This window comes from Phytophthora cinnamomi (genome assembly GCF_018691715.1).
Source record: "Phytophthora cinnamomi strain GKB4 chromosome Unknown Contig2, whole genome shotgun sequence".
Taxonomy (NCBI): Eukaryota; Oomycota; class Peronosporomycetes; order Peronosporales; family Peronosporaceae; genus Phytophthora; species Phytophthora cinnamomi.
The window spans coordinates 522413-548157 of NW_027150935.1; the positions used below are offsets into that span (position 1 = coordinate 522413).

The following is a 25745-nucleotide window of genomic DNA, read 5'->3' on the forward strand; positions in this document are numbered from 1 at the left end:
CAACTGACCAGGACTTCGCAGCATAGATAATCTGCGTAACCCAGCGGTCACCTCGACCAGCCCAAACGACTTCGCGTTGCGGATTGCTCTGACCGTAGTCAACCCGGACGACGGCCGACTCACCCGGGGCCAAGTACAGACTCTCTTTCGGAGTGGCGGCCAAGTCCAGACCACGTCCCATGTGGTCCGCAGTCTGACCAGCTAGCAGTACCGTCTCTTCGTCCGGAAGCCTGATCAATCCTTCCTGAGTGCACAATCGAACTCCACCCGAGTAAATGAAGTTCATACCAAGAAGCACATCCACACCTTCGCCAATGTTCGCGACCCATAGTTCCGTAATGTAGACCACGCGAGGTCCCAAGGTAATCTTCACCTCAGTAGTAGCCGTGATAATCGTCGGGAAACCACCAAATTCGGACACCCGGGGCTGTTTGCAAAACTTCAGTCGGAGTTTGAACCTACGCTCAAGGTCCAAACTCACCATGCTAACAGATGCTCCGGAATCCAGAAGGATATCCGTTCGACTGTTGTTCACAGCACCATGGACCATCGCCACTTTTTTGGTGTCATCAGGGTTGTGCTCTTTCCACCATCCGTACCTCTGGCCGGGCCCCAGTCGGAATTCGGGAGGGTCGTTCGAATCATTATCCCCCAGACGACTTTCTTCCAACCGAGACCGCTCCAAACGTTGTTGATCGGATAGGTATTTGTCGTTTTCCTCTGAAATCACAGTCATGCATTGATGGTTATCTTGGTGCTTGCTCCTCAACTCTGGTCCAATATACACTAGGACACACAATTCCGGGATAGTCTTGAGCCCGACGCGTTCTGGATCCCCATCCAGCGGGCTTGTTAGTGTAACTGTTGTTCCCCAGAATCGACGTCCCCATCCAGTAGTTGATTCCGGATAGCGGACGGAAGGTCCAGTGTTCCTTGACGAGCGAAAGTCTTCACAGCTTGGAACTTCTTCCACTCTTCACATTGGTCTTCATCAAGCTTCTTGCAGAACAGGCAGGGTCGAACTCTGCACAGGCGGGCGGGGTGCCCTTTCCGGCCGCAGTGATCACACTTAAGGTCGGTCCAGCAGCTCTCCGTAGAGTGTCCAAAATCCTTGTAGCGCTCACAGAACTTGGTGCGGTTCGAAGTGTCGAAACGAGGAGACCGAGATGGCATCCGGAAATCTCCGCCCGAAGGAAGTCTCCAACCGGAGTTCTCCATAATCCGGAAGACAGTGCTTGAAATATCTTGCACGCGATCTTCGTCTCGTCTGGAATCACCTCCGGTCGCCGCACTTCCAACAGCCGAACTTGCCGTCGTCGGAGTGACAGGAACTTCATCCACCGCATCTTGGAAACGCACTTCCCGATCATCTTCATCTTCGTCCGAAACATTTTCGTCCTGAACCACATACGCGCGTCCGGAACGCTTCGACTGGAACCGTCCGTGCGGAACATTGTCTGCCCGGAAGTCCCGCTTGGCCGGAGGAGCATCGTAGTCATCGCCTTGGGTCATCTCTTCGTGCTGCTTTAGGACGTACTCCAAGTCACATAGTCTCCGGATGCGTTGGTCTTGCAACGTCGTTCGAAGTCGTGAGTCCAAAAGCTTCTTCGTGAACACCTTCAGATGACGTTCCCGCTGCTTGGACGACGAGTCAAAGTCGATACCCGCCTTATCTGCCACCTTGTTCAGGTGGTAGTAAACTCTAGCGGGCTTTCGGACTTCCTCTTAACCATCGTGTAGTAGCGCTCGGAGTCTGAGGTCTTTGCTTTGCAATACATCTCACGGAACTCCTTCAGAGCTCTCGTGCACGAACACATCGTCGACGGCATGCTGCAGGCTGAAGAGGTGGCGCTGTTCGTCGCCTGGCGAGACCCACGCGCACTGAGCAGCCCCGTCGGGAAGGCTGCCATCCTCAACAAGACCCGCAAGTAGCTTAGAGATGTCACGGCTCGGACGCGAGCGCGGTGAATGTTGGTCGCCGAGAAGGCGGGAGAGAACCGTAGCGTGTCCCGCTCGGACGGCTGCTAGCGTCAGTGTCGGAGAAAGTCCGCTTTGTCCGAACAGGAGGGCGATGATCGGGTTGATTTTGTGGGCGTTCGACGCGCGGCACCGGATGGGAGTGCCTTCTCCTGGTTGAACCACAAGATCGCGTCCGGAGACCTCCACGACTTGACCGTGTACCCATCGTGCCTCGTGACGCACGAAGACCGGAGCATGAAGCCAGGGGCTGCGTGTACGTGCGAGCGAGTCATGGAAGATTCGAGATGGAGGCGGAACAGGTGGAACTCTGGAGTTACGCGGCAAATTGAACAATGACTATCCTACACTCGTTGGTTCATGACCACCCATTTCTCTCGCTGGAAAACCCGTTTTCCACGCGTCGACGCGTCCAGAAAACGTACCTTTCAGCAAGCCTATCAAGAGCCAAAGCAGCTACTACGACCGCACCATTTCGTTCTTCGGCCTGGTGATCTTATTGGCGACGGTATCGTACCACGTGGTGGAGTATCCATCCCAGCTTTTGGCGCGGCGGCTTTCTCGCGAAGACGCCCTCGACCTGTGCAGCAGCTTCAAAGTGTTGATCTCCCTTAGCATCATACACTTATTTTTCATAAAGCACGATGCATACAATAAGAATTAGCTTTTATGAATACGTTGAGAATCATTTCTGAATGCGTGATGATCGGATGACAGTTTTTACCTGCAGGTATATTAAACTTCCAAAACTCAAATCATCATGTGTGGCAGAGAATCAGAGATCGACATCAGTGAACGCAATCGTACAGCGAGGGCAAGAGGTTGAAAGCCGCAACGCTCACTTCGGATGACTTTCGCAAAACTATCTAGACAGAACAAGTCAAATTGGAGAAAGTGATGGAATGCGGATGCGAATGCCCAGGGCGAGTGTATTAACCCATTTAACGCGGGAAATTATTCTGTATTAGACAGATTAAGAGAATGACTTAGTTTAATTATAGCTGGACGATTGCAACAATTTATCTGTTGCAAGCCCTTCCAGCTCTAGACGCTGCGAAGTGTCGCAAAAATGCTGCGTGTGTGAACAAGGCAGCGACAATGTATCCGTCACATGGAAAATCTGACGATTGCAATTGGTCAGAGTAGCATATGGTATGATGGGCAACACTCTTTATTTCGATCTCCTCCCTATCATGTTCAGTTTTCACCAAACAGGCGGCGTCGTTTCAGTGGTGGTGAGCGCAAGGCGAGGGAGCGCGCTCACCAACTTTTCGACCAGTTCTAGACTTAGAGAGAAGTAGTAGGATCGAACTGGTCGGAAGTGGGTGAGCGCGAAGAAGATGGCAACGCGTCGAGCCCAGGTTTGTTCAGCACTCCGTTTACTTACTCATTGTCTTCTCCGTCACTAACCTCCGTCCGCTTGCGCTTCCGCAGGCGAATTCTTCCCCGTAGGTGCGCAGGAATCGCAGCCCCGCTACCCCACGCACCGTGCCATATTTGGCTGCAGTCAACGTATTACCTGCTTCTGGACGCCGAACCGTATTGCACAAGGGGATGTACCCTTGGAGAGCCCCGGTACATTCCCGACAGTAGAATCTGGTCTCGAAGCTCTTCACTTGGGGGGGGGGGGGGGGGGGGGCTCAATGCTGAGCAGACCTTACAGAGAAATTGTCGGCTTTTGCTCTTCCCCTTGCTCTTGCCCGACTTAGCCTTGTAGAGCTCAGATGTGCTACGCAGCACGTGGTCACGATTACCGGTCGGCACACTTGCCAGATCTTCAGCGTGTCGGTTCGTACGGAAACTAATAGCTGTAACTGCAAGTAACTCGACGTGAAGCTGCCGCATGTACGCCGCGTGCGAGGGAACACGCTTACCCTTCCGCTTCATGATGATCTTGTGAAGAATGAAGCCATTGACGAGCGCCATGTCCACGAACGCGAGAAATAGTTGTCGGTAGTATTTCTTGAATGCAACGCAGCGCTGGATAGAATACCGCTGGAGGCGGATTTGGTCGTGGGTATTTACGCCACCCATACCAGAATGGTAGTCTGCGATCAACTGCGGGTAAGGGACCTGCGTGAGAGCTCCTGTCCTCTTGTCTTTCCTCGTCACGCAAGTCTGCGCTGTGGAGCATCCTGTCGATATTAGATGCACGGAACTTGAGTCCATCCAGGCTGTGGCTACAAGTGCTGGATACTGTCTGTATTGAGCGATTCTGTAAGTCCCTCTCGGCATGTACTGCGGCCTTTTCTTCTGCGGGAACATGAGGTCTGATGGCCACCCTAGTCGATCAGAACGCTGAGTCCCGACATAGTAGAAACCCAGGGGCAGCAGTGCGAGTGCCAAAGCTGGGGAGCTGTAGAAATTATCCGCGACAACCAATCTCTGCTTCGCTTGACCATCAAACGTTTTCAAAACGTTGCGGATGACAGCTCTCTGCGATGAGCCTTGTTTCTTCTTCTTGCCTGGTTCAGCTCCTAGATATACTTCAACTCTGTAATATACAGAATACCATAACAATGTTAGTAAACAAAGACTCCAGTTATACAGAACTAGATAGACCACGTCTTCCGTTATGCTGTCGAACGCAGAGTTGCCAGCTCACCTGGCACAATATCCCGTATCGGCGCAGCACGTCATGTAGCACTTGGTCCCATACTTGTGAGGTGTATCCTTGTTGTACACCCGGATCGGGTTGTACTGGCTTCGATTCGGAATAGTACCTTCGTCAAAGCTAACCGCGGGACCTAGACGATACCCCCGACGGAAAGTTTTCTCTATCTCTTGCAAGACAGGGCGAACTTTGAAGGCCTTGTCCGTCATGTGACTCACATTGCTTGTAAAGTGAAGATATCGTGTAATCATCCTAAATCGGTCGCGCGTCATATATTTTCCAAACGTGCCCCGTGGAACAGCTCCATCCTCGCCAATAGTCCAGTGCTTTTCCAGACCATCCGTGTGACCACACAGCGTGCGCCGTGAGCAGGCCGATGACGTGCAGAATTTCGTACGCTTTGATCGGCTTCTGCCTCTCCAGCCTGCTGACAATGTCCCTCAGATCTTCAACACGCTTTTTAGGGTCTTGGGCCTGGGCAAAAAGCTGCCGCTCCCTGATTTTCTGCGCAACTGCCGGAATGCACCGTTGTCGGTAGGCTTCACTCTCTGCAGCGATTTTTGTCCACAACTTCTTGGGCAAGAAGTAAAAAAACATCCCGATCGGTGAATCTGCACAAGCGACTGCAGATTTGGTGGGACCAAACCTTCCAGAATACAACGTCGCTTTGTCCAACTTCAAATTAGCTACACTCATAACAATACAGAATAGGTTAGTGCATGACAAAACGTATTCTATAGAAGACAGACTTACCGCAATGGTCTTGATCAAAAATTGCCCACTCGAGCCCTCTCATTTCATCGTCGTCTTGCTGGAAATTCTCGCCTTCATCTTCATACTCTGAATCGGATTCTACATCGTCCACGAATTCCTCAAGCTCGGGATCGATATCGTAGAAAGCAGAGTCTCCCTCTTCCGACTCATCACTGACTGAGAAGATATCGGGCACAACGTTGACGTCATCCGGCGCAAGAGGAGGAAACAGCTTCTCAGCACGCATTGCATCCATGAAGTTGTCACGATCAAATGCACCCAAATCATCTGGTTCGTCATCCGTCTTGGCCTCCTCGCTAGCATCGCTCTCGGAATCAGAATCAACCGACGCAATGTCAACACAGCCTTGTTCTGTATCCACCCGATCACCGCGTCCAGACCCAGCGACTTGTTCTGTATCCACCCGACCTTTGCCACCAGACACACCGCCTTGTTCTGGATCCGCCCGATCACCGCGTGCAGACCCAGCGACTTGTTCTGTATCCACCCGATCACCGCGAACAGACCCAGCAACTTGTCCCGCACTTGTCTCATCTTCGTCACGGGGAGTCGGCATTTGCAGCTGCGCCGCCGCGTACGCCGCTTGTTTCCCCATTGGTGGCTGTCCAACTCGTAACGGTGGCCCAGAGAAGGTCGGTGCCACTAAACCCGAACGACTGGCGTACTGCCATAGGCTTTTTGCTCCTAGAAGTAGTGCATATTAGTACCAGCAATACCTTATCTGCATGCCAAGCACCGTACCGACAAAGTAGTCCACATTGACGCGATCCTTGCGAAGCCTGTCCTTCACGCCGGGCTTCACATACGTGTGGCCAACGTTTAGCCCTGTGGGCTGCCTTGCCTTCCAGCCGTCCTTCAGCAGGCGACTCCACAGCTTCTTGAACTCCTTCGCGTCCACGTAGTCTAGCGCGTCCATCGTTTCAAAAATGAGTGGCAGCTAGGGGAAGGGAGAGGGGGGAGAAAATAGTTCGCAACCGTATTTTCAAACCTCTTCGCCGTTTATACTGTATTTTCTATGGCTGTCTGAAAATACTCGTCTATCTCACCAGCACTGATCCTCAATGATAACCCCCCCCCCCCCCCACACACACACACACACACACACACATACAAAATTGCATACGCGGGGAATTCCTGTCAACCTTCCAGCGGCTAAGCTCCCGGAATATTTACACCTGCAATATTACTTAATCTGTCGAATACAGAATTCCGCGTTAATTGGGTTAAAATGAAAAATCTACAAATGATTAAAGGCTCAAAATTTTCGTCTGTGTATTCAACGAATATCATTTTTGAGAGGGCAAGTACCAAGTAGGAGCGATACCAAGAAAACCATTCGGTGGGTAGATCTTGCTAGCAAGGTTTGCCGCACGAGCAACTGTCCTGGCAGCACTGGCCGTAGTTGTCACCGTACATCTTCTGGCAGCAGCTAGAAATTCGAAGCGCGTCAGCGCTGACCCCAGATCCGCACGCGGTGAAACCGGCGCAGGTCGGTTGTTGCTGGGCATTGATAGAGGCGGAGGTAGCGACAGCAGCAACAACGACGGCAGCGAAGAAGGACTTGAAGATCATGGAGCTTGAAGGTTGGCAGGTTGGGAAGGTCTGAATGTTATGGAAAATTGAAGAGTGAGCAATGAAAAATACCGCCATCTCCAGTGGTTCGCCCGCGTCATGAAAACGTAGTGAAGCAGATGGGATAGCATCGTAGTAGACAAATCCTCTGGCTCTCGTTGATCGCAGCATAGGCACATAGGTATGTACAGTACAACGCATTGTTCGTTCACAACTTCAAGCGATCTTATCCAAATTGAGTCGGAATCCGATTGTGCGTAGATTGTGTCCGTACGTCTTCTAAGTAGCTTTTACATATTTTTTGTGAAACACCCGGTGTTTTGCGGTTGACCACTTCATCAGACCTTTTAAATTAAATCCCCATACAACATACATTTTTTGTACTTGAAAGAACATATCTTGTGTATTAATTTAGTGGTCTTCGTACTTCGTGGTACATCACAGAGGATTTAGATGAGCATCGCTCAAATTGTGATCCAAAACCGATTTGGCTCGGTAATGGCACTTCTAGAAAGTGCCAAACCGAATAGATCATGCATGGTATCGCTTATGTGCACGATTCGAGCGCCATGTCGTGCAGAACGACTTGGTGCTGGGTGACCGTTCACGAGTTGAACCACTTGTATTATATATATGGTGTGGTACAGTATGTACTGGAATGTATGGAAAAAGATACATCGCTTGGTAAAATTGTCTCAAGATCCATCTTCCCACATATTTATCGCCCTTGGTGCAGCCACAGAGTGACTCGGCACAACACTAGTTAGTATCCTAAACACCTACATGCTATCGCTTGCATTATTTGGGCATTCTACGGTGCATGGGTGCCAGTCGATAAAGCAGCTACATGTAACCATCCATAACTGCACCTCAGTGTAATAGCCAACTATTACAAGTTCAAATGAGGCGTCCATGTTTGGCCACAACAAATCCCATTTTTTACAAGACAAAATCGTCATCAATGCTTACATTGGATCATACCGTATGATTTATACGTGATTCCACAAAATGATGGGAGTCTGGCTCGCTCACTAATACTGTACCTATTTCAAACAAAAATATAAAGAGATAATATTAGGTATGATCCCTGATAAACACGATAAAATGCGATTCAGCACAAACCGGGAAGGGGCGGCTAAGGCGAGCGGTTGCGAGGAGCGTAGCCGCAGCAAACCCGCGCGGTACATGCATTTGCTGAGGCGGGTCCAGCGACAAGCATTCCAGCGAGCCGTGCATTGCACTCGCCAGGACATGTTATCTTTAAAGGCGCGAGCGAAGCGAACCGCGGGGGCGCCCAGCCAAGCGGAGCGCGGCTGGTCAACATGAAATTCATGCGACATTTTCTTATTCTAGGATATTGTGTGGGTATTGTGCTGTGCATGCGTTGTTGTGCAGGTCTGAGATTCGCTGTGCTCCTCTCAAATATAAATATACACTATCATGATGCAGTCGATAACGAAAACAGTTGTCACTGGTCTGGTGTGAATTATTAATATTGACACCAGAAAGCGCCGCCATAAGGAAAAGCGCCTGCTATAGCCATGTTGCCGCTTTCATAGGCTCTGAGAAACACAAAGATGATGCTGCAGCCACCTTACACTTCTGATGATGACGTCTGTACACACTACCAGTTTGGAGCTGTAAAATACGTTGTTGAACTTCATTGCATCAATAAAATAAGTTGGTTCTCATAGCTTTTACAAAGAAGTTTTGAACATAGTAAACCTTTTATAGGGCAACCATTTAAATAGTACTGTACCAGCGTCGACGCAGTGCCGATCCGACAAAACATCACCAGCAGATCGCTGCATGGATGCAGCTTGATACTGTAACCCATGGGTTCATTGCAACACTCGTAAAAAGTTCCCGCCTTATATAATTTGTTGGCGAATTTTGAGTTTTCTCGGCGTAAAAACTGATCATCGCATAATTTGCGGATTTCGGATTTGAAGAAATGCTTAGCCTTTTCCATACAAATGTGAACATAACGACGTTGTGTACCTGATCTCTGCACCGTTTTTTTGCCGAAAACCTTAAAGTTTTTACGTATTGAGGCCGAGCTAACCCGGGTTCACGGTGCCGCAGTTTCCGCCAGCATCAACGGGTTGGTAACCCGCAGCCACTTCGACAGTTTCGAATCGAAACGGGACTCGTCACCTGGCAATCGCATGCGGAACTCCGTCGGTCTCACCGCACAGCTCTGTCGAATCGACAGTGCCGATCACGATAAAAGTGAGACAACTAACAGCGTTCGACAACGAAATCAAAAGTTTGTATCGAGGTTAACAACTGCGTAGGTAAACTACAGGTAGAGGGAGGCCGCAAACACAATGTCGCGCTTGAGTTTCTTGCCACCCTCGTCAAACTTCTTCTCGAGTTCGACGTCGCCGATGGAGTGCGCAGCCAACGTAAGCTGGCGCAGCAACTCCTCTAGACGACGCAGGCAACGGATAATCGTGCCCTCAAACGCATCCGACATCTTGCAAACCTGCGAGAACTTGGCCCCCTGGCACCAAGCAATCACCACGTCTACCAGACTGGTGTTGAATGCACCAGCGTACTCATCGACATCGATAGTAATTTTGGCGTCCTGCATTACCTTGGCAATGCGTTGCGCAGTTTCGCGCAGTTGGCGGACAGGGATTTCTAAGCTTTCAGCCTGCGGCGGTTTGTCGCTTTCCTTCTTCTTCTCCGTGTTGATCAAGCAACTCAGAAGCGCCACCGTATCGTTCACCGACAAATCATTAAACTGACCGTTGAAGATCATCTCCGTCACCAGAAGCTCGTCTGTCGTTGACACCTCGCAAGCCGTACGACCCTTACGCTGGATCACACCCTCCTTGTCCACAAATTCAAGTCTCCGCAGCACACGTCGACGGCGACGCAGATCGTCGCGCAGCACCAAGGACTTGGATTCCTTGATCTTACGCTCCAACTCACGCATCGTTGCCTCACTCTCCATCTTCAGGTTGTACAGTGCAAATCTAGCCTCCTTGTCAGATGCATTGTGGAATGTTGAGCTTTTAAGCTTTTTCTCAGCCTCGACTGTCTTCTCAATCACACGCGTGAACTGCTCGTCCTGAATGTCCATGTCTTCACGAGGGTCCAAGAGCGGCACACCTTGAGGGAATCGACGCAACACCTCCTTCACCGACTTGCCGACAGCCTGACGGCTCTCCAACGTCCGCAAGTCCTTGGGGATGTACACGCGCAGGGATGACAGCAGATCCAGCATCTCCAGCGGCACGGGGCAGATTTTCATCTCGTAGTTAGTAGACGAAGATAGACCCATCATACCTTCCGGGGCCGGTGTGGGCAGTTCCGAAACAGAGCTGCCGTTGGTAGCGTCGTTTGACTTCGTGTTACCATTGTTTGCCACGCAGTTCAGCAGAACGTGCACAATCGTGTCAGGAGCCGCAGAGGTCGAGTCACTGGCGTTCTTGGTGGTGAAGTTCACAACAACACCCCAATCCCACTTGGGTTTCGTCGTACCATCGTCGCTTTCCGGGCAGTAGAGCTTTACCAAACGACCACCGTTGAGAAATCGCACAACATAGTCCGGCTTGTTGCGAACAGCCAGGAATTCCTCTTTGAGACGTACGAGCGACCTGGACAGGTAGTAGTACTGCGCAACTTCTTCCTCGTTCTTGATCACGATCTGGTCCTTCTCCTCCTCAGCGCGCTCAAGCGCTTCCTCAAGCGCGGGCGCAGCCAGCTCGTTCTGGAACTGGTGGAACGACTGCTTGATCATGTACTCCGGGTCGGCATCTTCCACACGCATCAAATTCAGCAACATGTTGTAGCCGAGGTGGAACGTACTGAAAAGCGGGTCAGCTTGGCCGTAGAGAATGCCCTTGGCAACCTGCGGCTCCATCTGCTCGCTCAACATCTGAATGACGATACCACGCGCGTCAAGCGAACGTCGACCAGCACGGCCAGACATTTGAATGTACTCGCCGGCAGTAATCCAACGGAAGTCCTTGCCATCGTACTTGCGGCAGTTCGTAAAAACGACAGTCTTGGCAGGCATGTTCAGACCCATAGAGAACGTCTCGGTAGCGAAAAGACACTTGAGCAAACCTTCGCCGAAGAGAATCTCGATCACTTCCTTGAGAATGGGCAGCAGGCCACCGTGGTGAATACCGATGCCACGACGAAGCAGCGGCAGAATGGAATCCACCTGCGGCAGCGCGCGGTCATCGTCCGAGAGCGAGTCCATCGCATTCTTGAAAAGCTGGTCCACAGACTGTTTTTCCTCCTCCGTGTTGAAGTCTAGTTTGCTCATGAGCAGTGCGTAGGACTCGCACTCGCGCTTGCTGAAGGAGAAAATGATCACGGGGTCGTACTGCCGCTCCATGATGAGCTTGACGATGCGGAACACGTCGGTGCCGACCTTCTTCTTCGGGTTGCTCTTCTGCGCCTTGCGCCGCTTGGTGTTGCTGCCGTAGGACGCGAGCTCAGCCGCCGCGTCGTCCACCGAGGCCGACAGCGTGGCGATGGCCTTCTGGAAGTTGTCCTCGCGGAACTTGCCCTTCTCGTCGACCACGAGGTGGAGCCCGTTGCCCCCCGCGGGGAAGATGTAGTGCTGCAGGGGCGTGGGGCGGTAGTCCGTGTACACGACGTGGCAGGGCTGGTGGTGGATGTGGCAGATCCAGCCGGCGAACTCCTTGGAGTTGGGGATGGTGGCCGACAGGAAGACGAAGCGCACCTTGTGCGGCAGCAGGATGATGCTCTCCTCCCAGACGACGCCGCGCTCCTTGTCGCGCATGTAGTGGATCTCGTCGTAGATGACCCAGGCCACCTCGCGCATGACCTCGGAGCCGCGGTAGAGCATGCTCCGCAAGATCTCCGTCGTCATGATGAGGCACGTGGCCGACGGGTTGATGGTGATGTCGCCGGTCATGAGCCCCACGTCGCCGAACTCCTCCTCCAGGTCGCGGTACTTCTGGTTGCTCAGCGCCTTGATGGGCGACGTGTAGATCACGCGCTGCTTGTCGCGCAGCGACTTGGCGATGGCGTACTCGGCCACGGCCGTCTTGCCGGCCGACGTGTGCGCCGAGACGAGCACGGACTCGCCGGCCTCGATGTAGTCCACGGCCTGCTGCTGGAACGGGTCCAGCGCGAACGGGTACGTCTTGGCCGGGTTCTTGGCGGCCGCGCCCGCCGTGGGCGTCGCCTCGTGCTCGGGCGGGTACACGGAGAACGAGATGAGGTTCTTCTGCTGCGTGCCGGTGGACACCACGCCGCCGCTGGAGCCTCCAGAGTGTTGGTCACCGTTGTCCGCGGGCGTGGCGTCGATGCGCTTGCCCTCCACGACCTTGAGCGCCGTGGAGGCCGGGCGACCATCACTCTGACTCTGCTGCTTCTTGGCGGGCGGAGACGCCGCCTGCTCGTCGTTGGCGGCGCGAGCGGGCGCGTCCTTGCGCTTGGCAGAGGCGGAGGAGGACGAGACGGCGGTGGACGCCTGCTCCGCGGCCGTGAGCGTGGCGGACGCGTCGTCGAAGGCGCCGAACAGGTCCAGCTCCTCGTCGGCCATGGCGATGGATCAAAAGTGCAAGTGAAAGGTGCCTTGCTGCCATCAGTCTGTCGGGCACAGACTCGTGGCTGCGGGCACATGATGTTAGAGTGAGGATTGTGGCGAGACGAGGGGTGAGCGGAAGGTGGAGCGAACGGAAACGAGATTTTTGTGAGAAAAATTGACTTTTCACTTGTACTTGAAAAAGGGGGTACGTTAAGTAATATATTGTTGGTTACGTTTTTGGGAGGATTGAGCGAGCGAGTGCTTGATGCACCGGGGTGCTACAATGGCGTCTGTATATAGTGAGAGCGGCACGTTATCCGTTAATCTGCGAATACCAGTCGTGGTTCGGTTGGTATTAATACATGACGAAGAGTGGGAATTGCTGTAGTTTACTTTGCAAGATAGAAAACAAGCCGAGTACGATCTCGAAATCAGATAGAATCGGGCGGATACCGAGCAAGTAAGGTGAATGCTTAACGGAGAGGACGTACAGATGACGAGCGATATGACAACTTCGACGTACTTCAAAAGTATAAAAAAAGTCTCGAAGTAATTGACTAAGAACTCGGCTGCGCGATCAACCATACAGGACACCGTTCAACTGAACCCAGACACGGACGGAGAAACCAGGGCCTTACAAGGACATGTTCATGTAGAGGACGACCACCAGGTGCTGCCCGAGAGACGCAATCGAGCTTTTTATTTCCTTGAGCAATGCATCGTGCGAGTCCCAGACCTTGGTTAGAACATGTACACGCACAAGGGGTGTTTGGATGTTGTTGTTGTTGTATTACGTCTTCGCGTCAATCTGTCTTACTGGGAGCCTAGGTGTATAGTAGCTAGTCTCCGGCATAGGGTAGTATCCGCATACGTCAAGTCGTCCTCACATGGCATCCATGCGATTATGTCTCCCACGAGTTTCTTCCACTCGGTCGTGTTTTGTGCTTGGGTACGAAGCGTGAGAAGGTCAGTTTTGGTGCGGAGCCGGCGTCCTCGCTTGGTATTGCGAAGGTTTTGATCCAAGATCGTTGGTAGCGTGGTGCGGGGGCGTCCTCGCCAGCCACGTTCAGTAGAGCTGTCGAAGTAGCGAGCCATTTGCATGAACGCTGGGTTGCGATCCGAGCCGCGAAGAATCTGTCCAAAGAGTACCCATCGTGCCTTGGTGATGCGGTAGCGCAGAGGTCGAGCGTTACAGCGCTTGTAGAGCGCTGCGTTGGAGATCCGCCGAGGGTAGCGGACGCCGAGTACTTGGCGAAGTTGTCGGCGATGAAAGCTCTCAAGGCCGAGCACGTCCCCTTTCGTAAGCGCCCACGTACCGCAGTTGTATAGCAAAATCGGCAATACGTAGCTGTTGTACAGGCGAACTCTGGTGCGCTCGGAAGTCTGCGAGGTTTGCAGCCATAATGTCCACGTTCGGTTGAGGGCGGCACGGGCGAGCTGTTTACGGCGCGAGACGTCTTCGGCATCACCCAGAAGAGAACCGAGTTTCTTGGTGTTGCGCCATGCTTCCTCTTGGGCGCGGACGTGACGAGTAGGAGTACTGGTTGATGCGCGAGCAACCGTCGTCAGCTCGGTCTTCGACGAGTTCATGGCCAGCGACCAGCGAGCCAAGATCGCTGGGGATGGTCTTGGATGAAGGCGGTGGCTTCGACGGTGCGGCACACGAAGTCGGCGTCGTCTGCGTAGACGATCATATCGTCGAGGAATGCACGGCCAACGTCGAGGGAGTCAGCGAGATCGCGTAAAGCAGCTTCTAGGTAGACAATGAACAGAACAGGCGAAAGTGAGTCGCCTTGGGGCGTGCCGAGGTTGCTTGTGAACGGGTTCAGCGTGGTCGATCCAGATCGGAGTGACAGCGTTGTGTCCGCGAGCAGGAGCTGGATTAGGCGTACTTCGTCGTCGTCGAGGAAACTGCGGAGCACGTCCATGAGCTTGGCCCGGTCGATGGTGTCGAAGGCCCGCGACAGGTCAATGCCGAGGATATGATACACCTCGCGATAGCGTTGGACACGTGCGGCGATCCAGTGGTGGGCCCAGACGGCATCGGCGGTGCTGCGACCGGGGCGGAAGCCGCTCTGATGTGGCGAGAGATACCCTGCAACGTTGCCGGCAATCCGGCGAAGTACCACGACCGATAGTGCTTTTCGAACGCAATTGAGCAGTACGATTGGGCGAAGGCTGGAGCACTCGCCGCGAGGCTTGTTCAGCTTGGGCAGGCCAATCAGTAGGCCGGCACCAAGCCGGATATGTTGACCTGTGGCGAATCCTTGATTGATGAGCTCAGCGAGCGGTTGGGCGAGAGCATCAGCGCCATACTTGAGTAGTTATGCTGATACGGCGTCTGGGTCAGCGGCGCGGCCGTTCTTGAGCCGATGGAAGGCGCGTTCGAGCTCGGCTGGGTCAATCGGTAGCTGCAGCGGTCGGCGCTCCGAGTCGGGGTGGATTACTTCTCGGGATGGGTCAACAAAGAGAGAGTGAAAGTGCTTTCGCACTAGGTGGTTAGCTCGGTTAGTAGATAGAACTAGTTTACCTTGTTTGTCTCGGATGTGTTGGCGGGGGCTCGGCTTGCGAAGAAGTGCACGTGTAGCTTCGTAGACGCGACTCGATGTGCTGAGTGACTCGATCACTTCTGCTTGGTGATCGAGGGCTTGGTTTGCTAGTTCGAGGCAGCGGGTTCTGATGGCATGGAGGATTTCGTTCCGGGTCTTGCGCAGCTGACGAACGTCGGCACTGGTGTTGTTGTAGATTTCTAGGCGTAGCTGCTGCTGGAGGTAGGAGAGTGTTTTTAACTGCGGGTCGGCGAAGCGGCCTTTGCTGATAGCAGGCTGGTAGCCGACGGAATCTTCGGCGGACGTGTAGGCGTGGCGGAGAATGCGGTCCCAGCGGTCTTGGGGCGAAGCGATGCTCAGGGTCTCGGCGTCGTCTTGGAGTGCAGTGGCGAGGCGGCGTTGGTAATCGGTGCGAGCGTCTTCGTCGTAGTAGAGTCGGCTGTGTGCGAGGCGTGTTTCCTCGTCTCGGGCGACGTGGGTCTGGAAGCGGCGTTGGGGACGTCGCGAAGATTGAAGTCAGCAGTCACTAGCTTGTGGTCGGAGTTAGTGAGGGTACCGCCCCATGCGTGGGCATTCGTGCAGAGCTTGAGGATGGACGCCGGGCTGAGCACGTAGTCGATTTGATTGTAGATGCAGTGTCCGACGCGTCGTTGCGTTCACGTTGTAAGATTCTTGGCACGCTTGCGGAAGAAAGTGTTAGTTGCAGTTAGTCCATGTAATTCACAGAAAGCAGCGAGTAAGTACCCATTGCGGTTGCGATATCCGCGGGCCCAGTTGCCTACGAAGTGCTCGCCGTCGCGAGGTTGGCCCAGTTTGGCGTTGAAGTCGCCGAGAACAAAGGTGAGGTCGCGCCGGGGAAGCTTGTTGTGTGTCGTAGCGAGGTCAGCGTAGAAGCGGTCGGCTTCCTCGATGCTGCGGCCCATGTGTGGGGCGTATGCGTTGATGATGTTCATGCGTCCGCTTCGGAGCCGTAGCTGGAGGACACCGATGCGGTCGGAGACGGCCCACGCGCTGGTGACGTAGCGGCGCAGGTGAGGCGCCACCACAAAGCCGACGCCGTAGTGGGGGTTAGTGCATTTCAGGGTGATCAGAGAGTAGTTACCGATGGACTGCGTGGATTCGGTGCATATCTTCGTCTCTTGGAGGGCAGCAATGTCGACGCGGTACGCCGCGAGGTCTGCAGGAAGCGTGTCGAGCTTCTTGCGCTCTGAACCAATGGAGTTCACATTGAACGTACCTAAGCGAAGGAGGCGGGGGGAGAGAGATCTCGGGGAGGGTGTTGTGGGAGTAGATGTGAGGGATAGACTTGTTAGAGACTGGCAAATGCTCGAAAGCACTGCCTTAAAGCGACCGGCGAGCATCAAGCCCGTCAGCGCTCCGTGAGGGCGTCACCCCAACCCACCAAAAAGGGTGTTTGGATATTGTTTGCAAAAAGGGTTACGGACAGGAGCATACTGAAAACAAGATGAAACCCCAAATATGGCCAAACATGGTTAAACATGTTCAGACATGTTTGGCTTATGGGACGGACGTCATCGTCAGCAAATCTGCTACAAATCCTATGGGTCAACGTGAACTTCTCCTGCCAACTCTGGCAGCAGTAGTTCACTCTGGCAGGAGGTCTTCTGGCAGGAGGTTTCCCAGCCCTAGACCACAGCGGCGACGACAGCGTACGCGATCGCGGTCTGGGCCTCCTGGAAATGTCCAGCTCAAGGATGACGTCCATAGTAAATGGCAGAGTTCCTACCAAACGTAGATCTATCGGTCATTAAAGCCCGCATAAGACCGACCCAGCGTCGACCAGGGAATCGTAGGACCAACTAGGACCATGGGGCTGAGTCTGCGGGCTGTCCTCAAATGCCATTGGGGTCGATTTAGCTTGAGCTCTCCTGCTAGATTTGAGTGTCGTTTCACCTCCTCCGACTGAAAACATGGGCTGTACATTTTTTGTTATAAAATTCTCTGCTGCACACTACAAATACATGGGGCCAAAAGACAACTAGGCAACTAAGTCCATTTACATACATGTAGTAGGAAGTGTTGACATGGCAGTCGCGTCAATTTTAGTACAGCACGTTGCATATCATTTTAAGAACGAACGCGCTCGCACACACCTAAGTCGTGCAGGACAAGCGAGAGTGGGGTACAACAAAGGAGTACATGTAAAAACAACTACTGCCTACACAACAACTATGGACGTGACGCTCGCCCGAATTGCGGGCCCCACAGTGCGTTCTGCAGCACTACAAGAAATAGGTCCGCGGTCGTTGAGAGAACTCAGTTGCCATTCGGATTCGTTGCCGTCGAGGCGCCGCCTGAGCCAGAGTAGAGCGGGATGCACTCCTTGTACACTTGCCACGAGTACTTGCCCTTCAGGTAGCGCACGCCCAGCCAGTACCAGTACAGGATGCACCTATCGCCGCAACCGCTGTAATCCAACTTGAATGTCTGGTCCGTGATCGACTCGTGGCAGTTCAGGTACGACAGAGCCAGCTTGTCGCCCATGTAGATCTCGCAGGGGCCATCGTGCGTGTAGCCCGACGTGCGCATGATGCCGTCCGACGGGATCTGTTGGGCGATTCCCTTGGGGTCGGTCCACCCACAGGCCTGGTCGGCTCCTTTCGTGACCGTGTACTTGGCGTTATCCATGAAGTCGCGGAGACTCTTGTACCCGTTGTCCATCTGGTACTGCGTAAAATTCTCCTGCGTCTTGAAGCCCTGCTTCTCAAGGAACGCCAATGGATTCCACAACTCACGACGTTCGCTCGCAGTCGAGTTCGCTCGCGTCCACGTGGGCGACGGAATGTACACGACCTGGTGAGCTTCAACCGACAGGATCTGAAACGCTAAAGCGCTGCCGAGCACTGCGATGGACGTCAACATTGTCAGCTGAGTTAATTCGTGCGAGCGTCAATCGAAGAATGACGGCCTGGAAAGCCCTGCGTCGCGTGAACAGCATTTGGATGGGGCAGAATCGTACTGTACATGTAGCTGCCCCACCTTTTACTGTTTGTACAGGCTCGGTTCAACTTGTCTTTCATGATGGTGCTTCTTCGCGAGCATATGCGGGCGTCACATCCAACTCAAATCGGGTGATCTTGAACGGCAGCCCTTCCTTACATCATAATATGATGTATTGAACGGCTGTAATAGATGCACACACTTCGAAGTCTCTACACACATAATATGTACATACATAATATGTACATACATAATATGTACATACATAATATGTACATACATAATATGTAGAGACTTCGAAGTGTGTGCATCTATTGCATGTACTGTAAAACCTGTAATTGTGCCCCATTTGTTTAATAGTACCCCATCCCAAAAATTTTTAAGCAACTGGGTGGGGACATGCGACAGCGCCTCATCCCTGTTTTAGTACCCCACCCTGATTCAAATTATCAGAATTATCAAAATTATCAGATGATCGTACACATCAAAAGCAAGAATCAACTTGGCGCTTCAAACAAGGTCTCGCCGGTTTGATTCGATCTCTCTCATTTTCAAATTTGAGTCGTGACAATGAAGCGTAAGTTCACCGTGGAAGAGAAATTGCAGACTACCTGTGGTTCAATCCTCTCAAGGACAACATTATGACAAGCATTGACGAGTGGAAAATGAGCGACAACTTTCAGTACACACGTCGTCGTAACGTGAAAGTACCGGGAAACGATGTGGTTCGAAGCTGGCTGACCCGTGCTTGGAAGGCTGTGTCCAGCGAGACCATCATCACAAACTTCCGTCGTTGTTTCCTCGAAGCGGATGATCAACTCTCTCTGACCACGCACTTTATTTACGGAGAGGCTTTTGTGGCTTAGCTGGCTGAACATCGCGCGGCTGCATCTACCAACGACGATGTAGTTGTGGAAGCTGAAAACAGCAGCGCGTCGGAAGATGGCGACTCGTTCATCGACATCATCGGAGAGGCTGATATCTAAGCAAGCACATGCAGCTTTTAGGACTCTTCCACTCTCACTTGACTACCATCCCTTTAATAGTAGACCCCGCACCCTAGCAGGGGGTACTAACGGAGTGCCCCATGGGTCACTATTACAGGTTTTACAGTACGTGTACTGTATATTGTTAGACTCTGACAAAGGCTTACAAGGACAAGTTCATGTAGAGGACGACCACCAGGTGCTGCCCGAGAGACGCAATCGAGCTTTTTATTTCCTTGAGCAATGCATCGTGCGAGTCCCAGACCTTGGTTAGAACATGTACACGCACAAGGGGTGTTTGGATATTGTTTGCAAAAAGGGTTACGGACAGGAACATACTGAAAACAAGATGAAACCCCAAATATGGCCAAACATGGTTAAACATGTTCAGACATGTTTGGCTTATGGGACGGACGTCATCGTCAGCAAATCTGCTACAAATCCTATGGGTCAACGTGAACTTCTTTCACAAGCGCAACGGGAAAACAAGCTCATGCAAAAAATATTTTAACCAATCAAAATTGTGATATCCGAAAAATTAATATTAGCCAATAAATGTGGTTAAGAGCGCATTCGATTCTCACATCGCGATATGGCGAGGGGAGTGACGACACGCGCGCCGTACGGCAGCGCTGTGAAGACGCCGTGCGACGCGTGTGGCAAGGCGATATCGCGCACCAACCTTTCCAAGCACAAGAAGAAGTGTAAGGGCACCAAGGAGCGGCTCTCACGCAGTGAGATCGGGAAGAAGTCGTGGGAGAAGAACCGCGCCAAGCGTGTCGGCGCCCAGCGTGCCAAGCGTGCCGCGCGTGCATTCGAGCGACTTGAAGGTGGGTTTAATCTATTGCGACCATAAGTTACCGTTATTTCTAACACGTGTCTCTAGAGTTACGAGCGGAGCTTCTCGAACTAGAAAATGTATCTCTCCCTCCGAAACCCGAGCCTGTAGGCTTGAAAGGGCACGAACTGGAAGATTTAAGCCGTGATGCAGACCTATTTGAGTACATCTTCACCCAGGTAAGTGTTGATGGATGAAAATCAAAAGGTTCTCATGTGTTTATTAATATTACTGTGTTCAGATGGAGCACATGGACTTGCTGTCGCAAATTTGGTTTAAACGAACCTTTCTACTGTTGCATCCCGATAAGCGCCACCGCATGCCACCTGAGTTTCAGGTGGAACCCGCAAGTACGTTACTTCAATCCACGTGCAAGCAGTTTGTCTTCTATAGGCAGCGTATGCTCAAGGAAGAAGCAAACACGCTGTTTGGGGAGCGCGTTCGACTTCAAAAGTACCGCAGTTACTTACAGACAACTTTTAAAGCGAAGATCGACCGGTGGCTTGCTGACTGCGAGGATGACCGTCATGAGAACAATTTACTGAAGGCGCCTATCCAAGACCAGATTGACGCGTTCGGAGAAGGCAAGAGCTGCAAATCGTTGATAGAGTTTGAAGCTTCGTACTTGGCGCGCTTTGCTGAGAAGGACAAGACTTATGAGGCTGAGGCGAAGAAAAAAGCAGCGATATCCACCCGGGAGCGCCATTTCGAGGCTGCTTTTGGTATTGAATCTGACTCTGAGGGTGATTAAGGGATTGGGTAAACTCGGATAGATTTGTATCCGATTAATAAAAAGGCCATCGTTAGTCAACAATATAAGAATTAGTATGACAAGACTTAAAGTACTAAGACAAGACTAAAAGTACTAAAACAAGACTAAAAGTACTACGACAAGACTAAAAGTACTGGAGTAAAAATGAATGGCGAAGAGGCTCACAATTGATTTGGCTGGACAGGAAGCTGTGAGCGCACAGTTTATTTTGTTTCTTTCCAATGGCATCACAGCCAACGTCTCAACGACCCTCATTTCAAGAGCTATTGCAAGGTGGAATTGCGACAGCTACGCATGTGATCAAGAAGGAAACCAGGGACGTCTACGCATCCTACTTTAAGAAGTTTTGCGATTTCTGCGTCGCAAATGAATACCCGGATCCAGCTATGGTGCGCCATCACGAGCTTCCCTCTCTTCTTGTTGCATTCATGGAAAGTGTATCGGTCTCTAGTGCTGTATCTAACTAGACTGCCGAGAAGATACGAGCTGCCGTTGCAAACTACTACAGTAGTCACGAGCGTCGTGATGCTGCCGGTCCAGATAAGTGGGTGGTGGTCACCGACGAGAATGGAATTAAGTACGGTCTGGGAAACCCAGCAAAAGACTCGTTTGTTCGGCAGTTCATGCGCGGTCTCAAGAAGCGCAAAAGTGTGGAGTTTACTCAGCGCCAAGCCACGCCTATTTCGCTGGACATGCTTAACGTTCTGCACAGCCATTTGGCGACCACAGAAGGATTCACGGAAGCAAGCCGCTTGTGGTTTACAGCGGTATCCGCTTTTGCGTTCTATAGCATGTGCCGAATTAACGAGGTGTTGAGCCTGCAGTGGAAAAATTTAACGCTAGGGCTCACGCGACAAAGCGTTTCGGACCCTACCTCATCCATATCGTTTGCATCATACAAGCTTGAAGGACGGAAAACTGAGGTCGCAGAAGGCCGCTGCTATAATCTACACCACTTGGACGAGCGTGAACGATCAATTGATGCTTTGTAGCATATGACGGCCTGGCTGGCGTACATCCAAACGAAGACGGATCATCGATGGAGTGACACAGATTATGTATTTCCGGCACTTTCGAAGATTTCAAAGAACGTTCTCAAGACGGACACAACTACAACGGGATGTGAAAATGCGCGTGTGGAATGGGGCAAGAAAATGTCAGAACAGGCATTCATCACCTTGCTTAACTGTGTGGTTCGTGATCTCAATCGAAATGGAACGAAGACTCGCGGCTACGTTAGACAAGCGTGGAGAGATATCTGGTTTACATCGCATACCTTTCGTCGGGCTGGCGCGCAGTACCGGTTCATGTTTGCCGTCCCAGAAAGGTGATGGTCACTCAGAATGGTAAAGTGGTGGGCTGGCTGGACACAAAATGATTCGACGGAGACCCTTGTGCGCTATCTTCTTGACCAAGCATCTAGCGACGAAGATAAACAACTAGCGGATTGTTTGGCCCCAGATCGTGGAGTCTACAATGGTTGTCCGACGACGTTTACCAATAGAAAGCGAAGTGCGGCAGCTAATACTAGGCAGACGCCTTCAGAAATCTCACTGGAAAAGCGTTTGAAGGCCCTCGAAAAATCTACAAGTACTTTAGAAGAAAAACTGAATACCCTGATAGCGATACTACAGCCTGGGAGGAGCCCTGCGCCTGAGCCATTGCGCGATCGGCCTGGATGCAGTGAACAGGTATTTATTCTCCCTCCAGCAAAAGATTGGAAGGATTTGTGTCGCATGTATTGGAAGGCGGATCCTTCTCGTCATTTATTCAAGCCAGTATGCGATTGGACCAATCTGGACAAAAAGAAAAGCGGTGTGCTTCCCAGCCGCTTTAGCGTTGCCAAACTGATTGCCCAAGATGTGTTGGAATTTGCCATCCAGAAGGGAGTTGCTGACCCAAGGGAGGTTTCGGACGCTACACTAACCGCGTATTCGGCTTACTATACCACACATTGGTTGAATGACAGTGTTATTCCGAATATGTGTGTACTCACGATTGACACACTTGCACGATATATTCGTCTCGACAAAAAGCGCCGACTTGTGAAGACTCGGCATGCGTACATGCAAGGAATTGTGTAGTTGATAATGCCATCGTATTGTAGGTCTTGTCCTAGTACAGCAAGTCTTGTCTTAGTACTTTTAAGCTTGCCGTAGTAATATTGGTCTTGTCTGAATTTGCTAGTACTATTAGTCTTGTCGTATCTTTGTAGGAGACCGACCGTCTCTAAGACCTTATCTAACCGACCTAAATGAGTACTGTAAAAAAATATTTTTTCGGTCGTTCAACGATTGGTGCATATTCGCATATAGGATTTTTCTGATTCGTCATGCAACCCGATTTTGCATATTTCATTGTTTCATGCGATGGAAGTTGCTTCTGACACCGCGTCATACAAATTCCAAATATCGTGGAAGTAGCTTCTTTTTCCTTGCGCAGCAGATTTGAATAGGAGCGATAATTGGGTTAGGTCTACTATACATTCGCTAAGTGATTCATCAGAACCTAACCCTTCATTTTGTAAATGGAAGCGCTACTTCTCCTGCCAACTCTGGCAGCAGTAGTTCACTCTGGCAGGAGGTCTTCTGGCAGGAGGTTTCCCTGCCCTAGACCACAGCGGCGACGACAGCGTACGCGATCGCGGTCTGGGCCTCCTGGAAATGTCCAGCTCAAGGATGACGTCCATAGTAAATGGCAGAGTTCCTACCAAACGTAGATCTATCGGTCATTAAAGCCCGCATAAGACCGACCCAGCGTCGACCAGGGAATCGTAGGACCAACTAGGACCATGGGGCTGAGTCTGCGGGCTGTCCTCAAATGCCATTGGGGTCGATTTAGCTTGAGCTCTCCTGCTAGATTTGAGTGTCGTTTCACCTCCTCCGACTGAAAACATGGGCTGTACATTTTTTGTTATAAAATTCTCTGCTGCACACTACAAATACATGGGGCCAAAAGACAACTAGGCAACTAAGTCCATTTACATACATGTAGTAGGAAGTGTTGACATGGCAGTCGCGTCAATTTTAGTACAGCACGTTGCATATCATTTTAAGAACGAACGCGCTCGCACACACCTAAGTCGTGCAGGACAAGCGAGAGTGGGGGTACAACAAAGGAGTACATGTAAAAACAACTACTGCCTACACAACAACTATGGACGTGACGCTCGCCCGAATTGCGGGCCCCACAGTGCGTTCTGCAGTACTACAAGAAATAGGTCCGCGGTCGTTGAGAGAACTCAGTTGCCATTCGGATTCGTTGCCGTCGAGGCGCCGCCTGAGCCAGAGTAGAGCGGGATGCACTCCTTGTACACTTGCCACGAGTACTTGCCCTTCAGGTAGCGCACGCCCAGCCAGTACCAGTACAGGATGCACCTATCGCCGCAACCGCTGTAATCCAACTTGAATGTCTGGTCCGTGATCGACTCGTGGCAGTTCAGGTACGACAGAGCCAGCTTGTCGCCCATGTAGATCTCGCAGGGGCCATCGTGCGTGTAGCCCGACGTGCGCATGATGCCGTCCGACGGGATCTGTTGGGCGATTCCCTTGGGGTCGGTCCACCCACAGGCCTGGTCGGCTCCTTTCGTGACCGTGTACTTGGCGTTATCCATGAAGTCGCGGAGACTCTTGTACCCGTTGTCCATCTGGTACTGCGTAAAATTCTCCTGCGTCTTGAAGCCCTGCTTCTCAAGGAACGCCAATGGATTCCACAACTCACGACGTTCGCTCGCAGTCGAGTTCGCTCGCGTCCACGTGGGCGACGGAATGTACACGACCTGGTGAGCTTCAACCGACAGGATCTGAAACGCTAAAGCGCTGCCGAGCACTGCGATGGACGTCAACATTGTCAGCTGAGTTAATTCGTGCGAGCGTCAATCGAAGAATGACGGCCTGGAAAGCCCTGCGTCGCGTGAACAGCATTTGGATGGGGCAGAATCGTACTGTACATGTAGCTGCCCCACCTTTTACTGTTTGTACAGGCTCGGTTCAACTTGTCTTTCATGATGGTGCTTCTTCGCGAGCATATGCGGGCGTCACATCCAACTCAAATCGGGTGATCTTGAACGGCAGCCCTTCCTTACATCATAATATGATGTATTGAACGGCTGTAATAGATGCACACACTTCGAAGTCTCTACATACATAATATACATAATATAGATGCACACACTTCGAAGTCTCTACATATTATGTATGTACATATTATGTATGTACATATTATGTATGTACATATTATGTATGTACATATTATGTGTGTAGAGACTTCGAAGTGTGTGCATCTATTGCATGTACTGTAAAACCTGTAATTGTGCCCCATTTGTTTAATAGTACCCCATCCCAAAAATTTTTAAGCAACTGGGTGGGGACATGCGACAGCGCCTCATCCCTGTTTTAGTACCCCACCCTGATTCAAATTATCAGAATTATCAAAATTATCAGATGATCGTACACATCAAAAGCAAGAATCAACTTGGCGCTTCAAACAAGGTCTCGCCGGTTTGATTCGATCTCTCTCATTTTCAAATTTGAGTCGTGACAATGAAGCGTAAGTTCACCGTGGAAGAGAAATTGCAGACTACCTGTGGTTCAATCCTCTCAAGGACAACATTATGACAAGCATTGACGAGTGGAAAATGAGCGACAACTTTCAGTACACACGTCGTCGTAACGTGAAAGTACCGGGAAACGATGTGGTTCGAAGCTGGCTGACCCGTGCTTGGAAGGCTGTGTCCAGCGAGACCATCATCACAAACTTCCGTCGTTGTTTCCTCGGAGCGGATGATCAACTCTCTCTGACCACGCACTTTATTTACGGAGAGGCTTTTGTGGCTTAGCTGGCTGAACATCGCGCGGCTGCATCTACCAACGACGATGTAGTTGTGGAAGCTGAAAACAGCAGCGCGTCGGAAGATGGCGACTCGTTCATCGACATCATCGGAGAGGCTGATATCTAAGCAAGCACATGCAGCTTTTAGGACTCTTCCACTCTCACTTGACTACCATCCCTTTAATAGTAGACCCCGCACCCTAGCAGGGGGTACTAACGGAGTGCCCCATGGGTCACTATTACAGGTTTTACAGTACGTGTACTGTATATTGTTAGACTCTGACAAAGGCTTACAAGGACAAGTTCATGTAGAGGACGACCACCAGGTGCTGCCCGAGAGACGCAATCGAG

The 25745-nt window shown here is 51.6% G+C and overlaps 2 protein-coding genes across 3 annotated transcripts; one reads left to right on the forward strand and one right to left on the reverse strand.

Annotated features, from left to right (window-relative positions):
- Positions 1-9158: 9158 nt before the first annotated feature.
- Positions 9159-12473, reverse strand: IUM83_12258 (DEAD/DEAH box RNA helicase; the record flags this gene model as incomplete). 2 transcript variants are annotated; one of them, XM_067936872.1, is made up of 2 exons in its annotated part: positions 9159-9178; positions 9293-12473. In XM_067936872.1, the coding sequence occupies 2 exons, from the start codon at positions 12471-12473 to the stop codon at positions 9159-9161; spliced, it is 3201 nt and encodes a 1066-aa protein (XP_067800082.1). The 2 variants fall into 2 exon arrangements, with proteins under 2 accessions (XP_067800082.1, XP_067800081.1); XM_067936873.1 differs by lacking the exon at positions 9159-9178 and having other exon boundaries at positions 9240-12473.
- Positions 12474-19546: 7073 nt separating this feature from the next.
- IUM83_12259 (uncharacterized protein) lies at positions 19547-20543 on the forward strand (the record flags this gene model as incomplete). Its single annotated transcript, XM_067936874.1, has 3 exons — positions 19547-19784; positions 19841-19971; positions 20034-20543. The coding sequence occupies 3 exons, from the start codon at positions 19547-19549 to the stop codon at positions 20541-20543; spliced, it is 879 nt and encodes a 292-aa protein (XP_067800083.1).
- Between the last annotated feature and the right edge of the window lie 5202 nt (positions 20544-25745).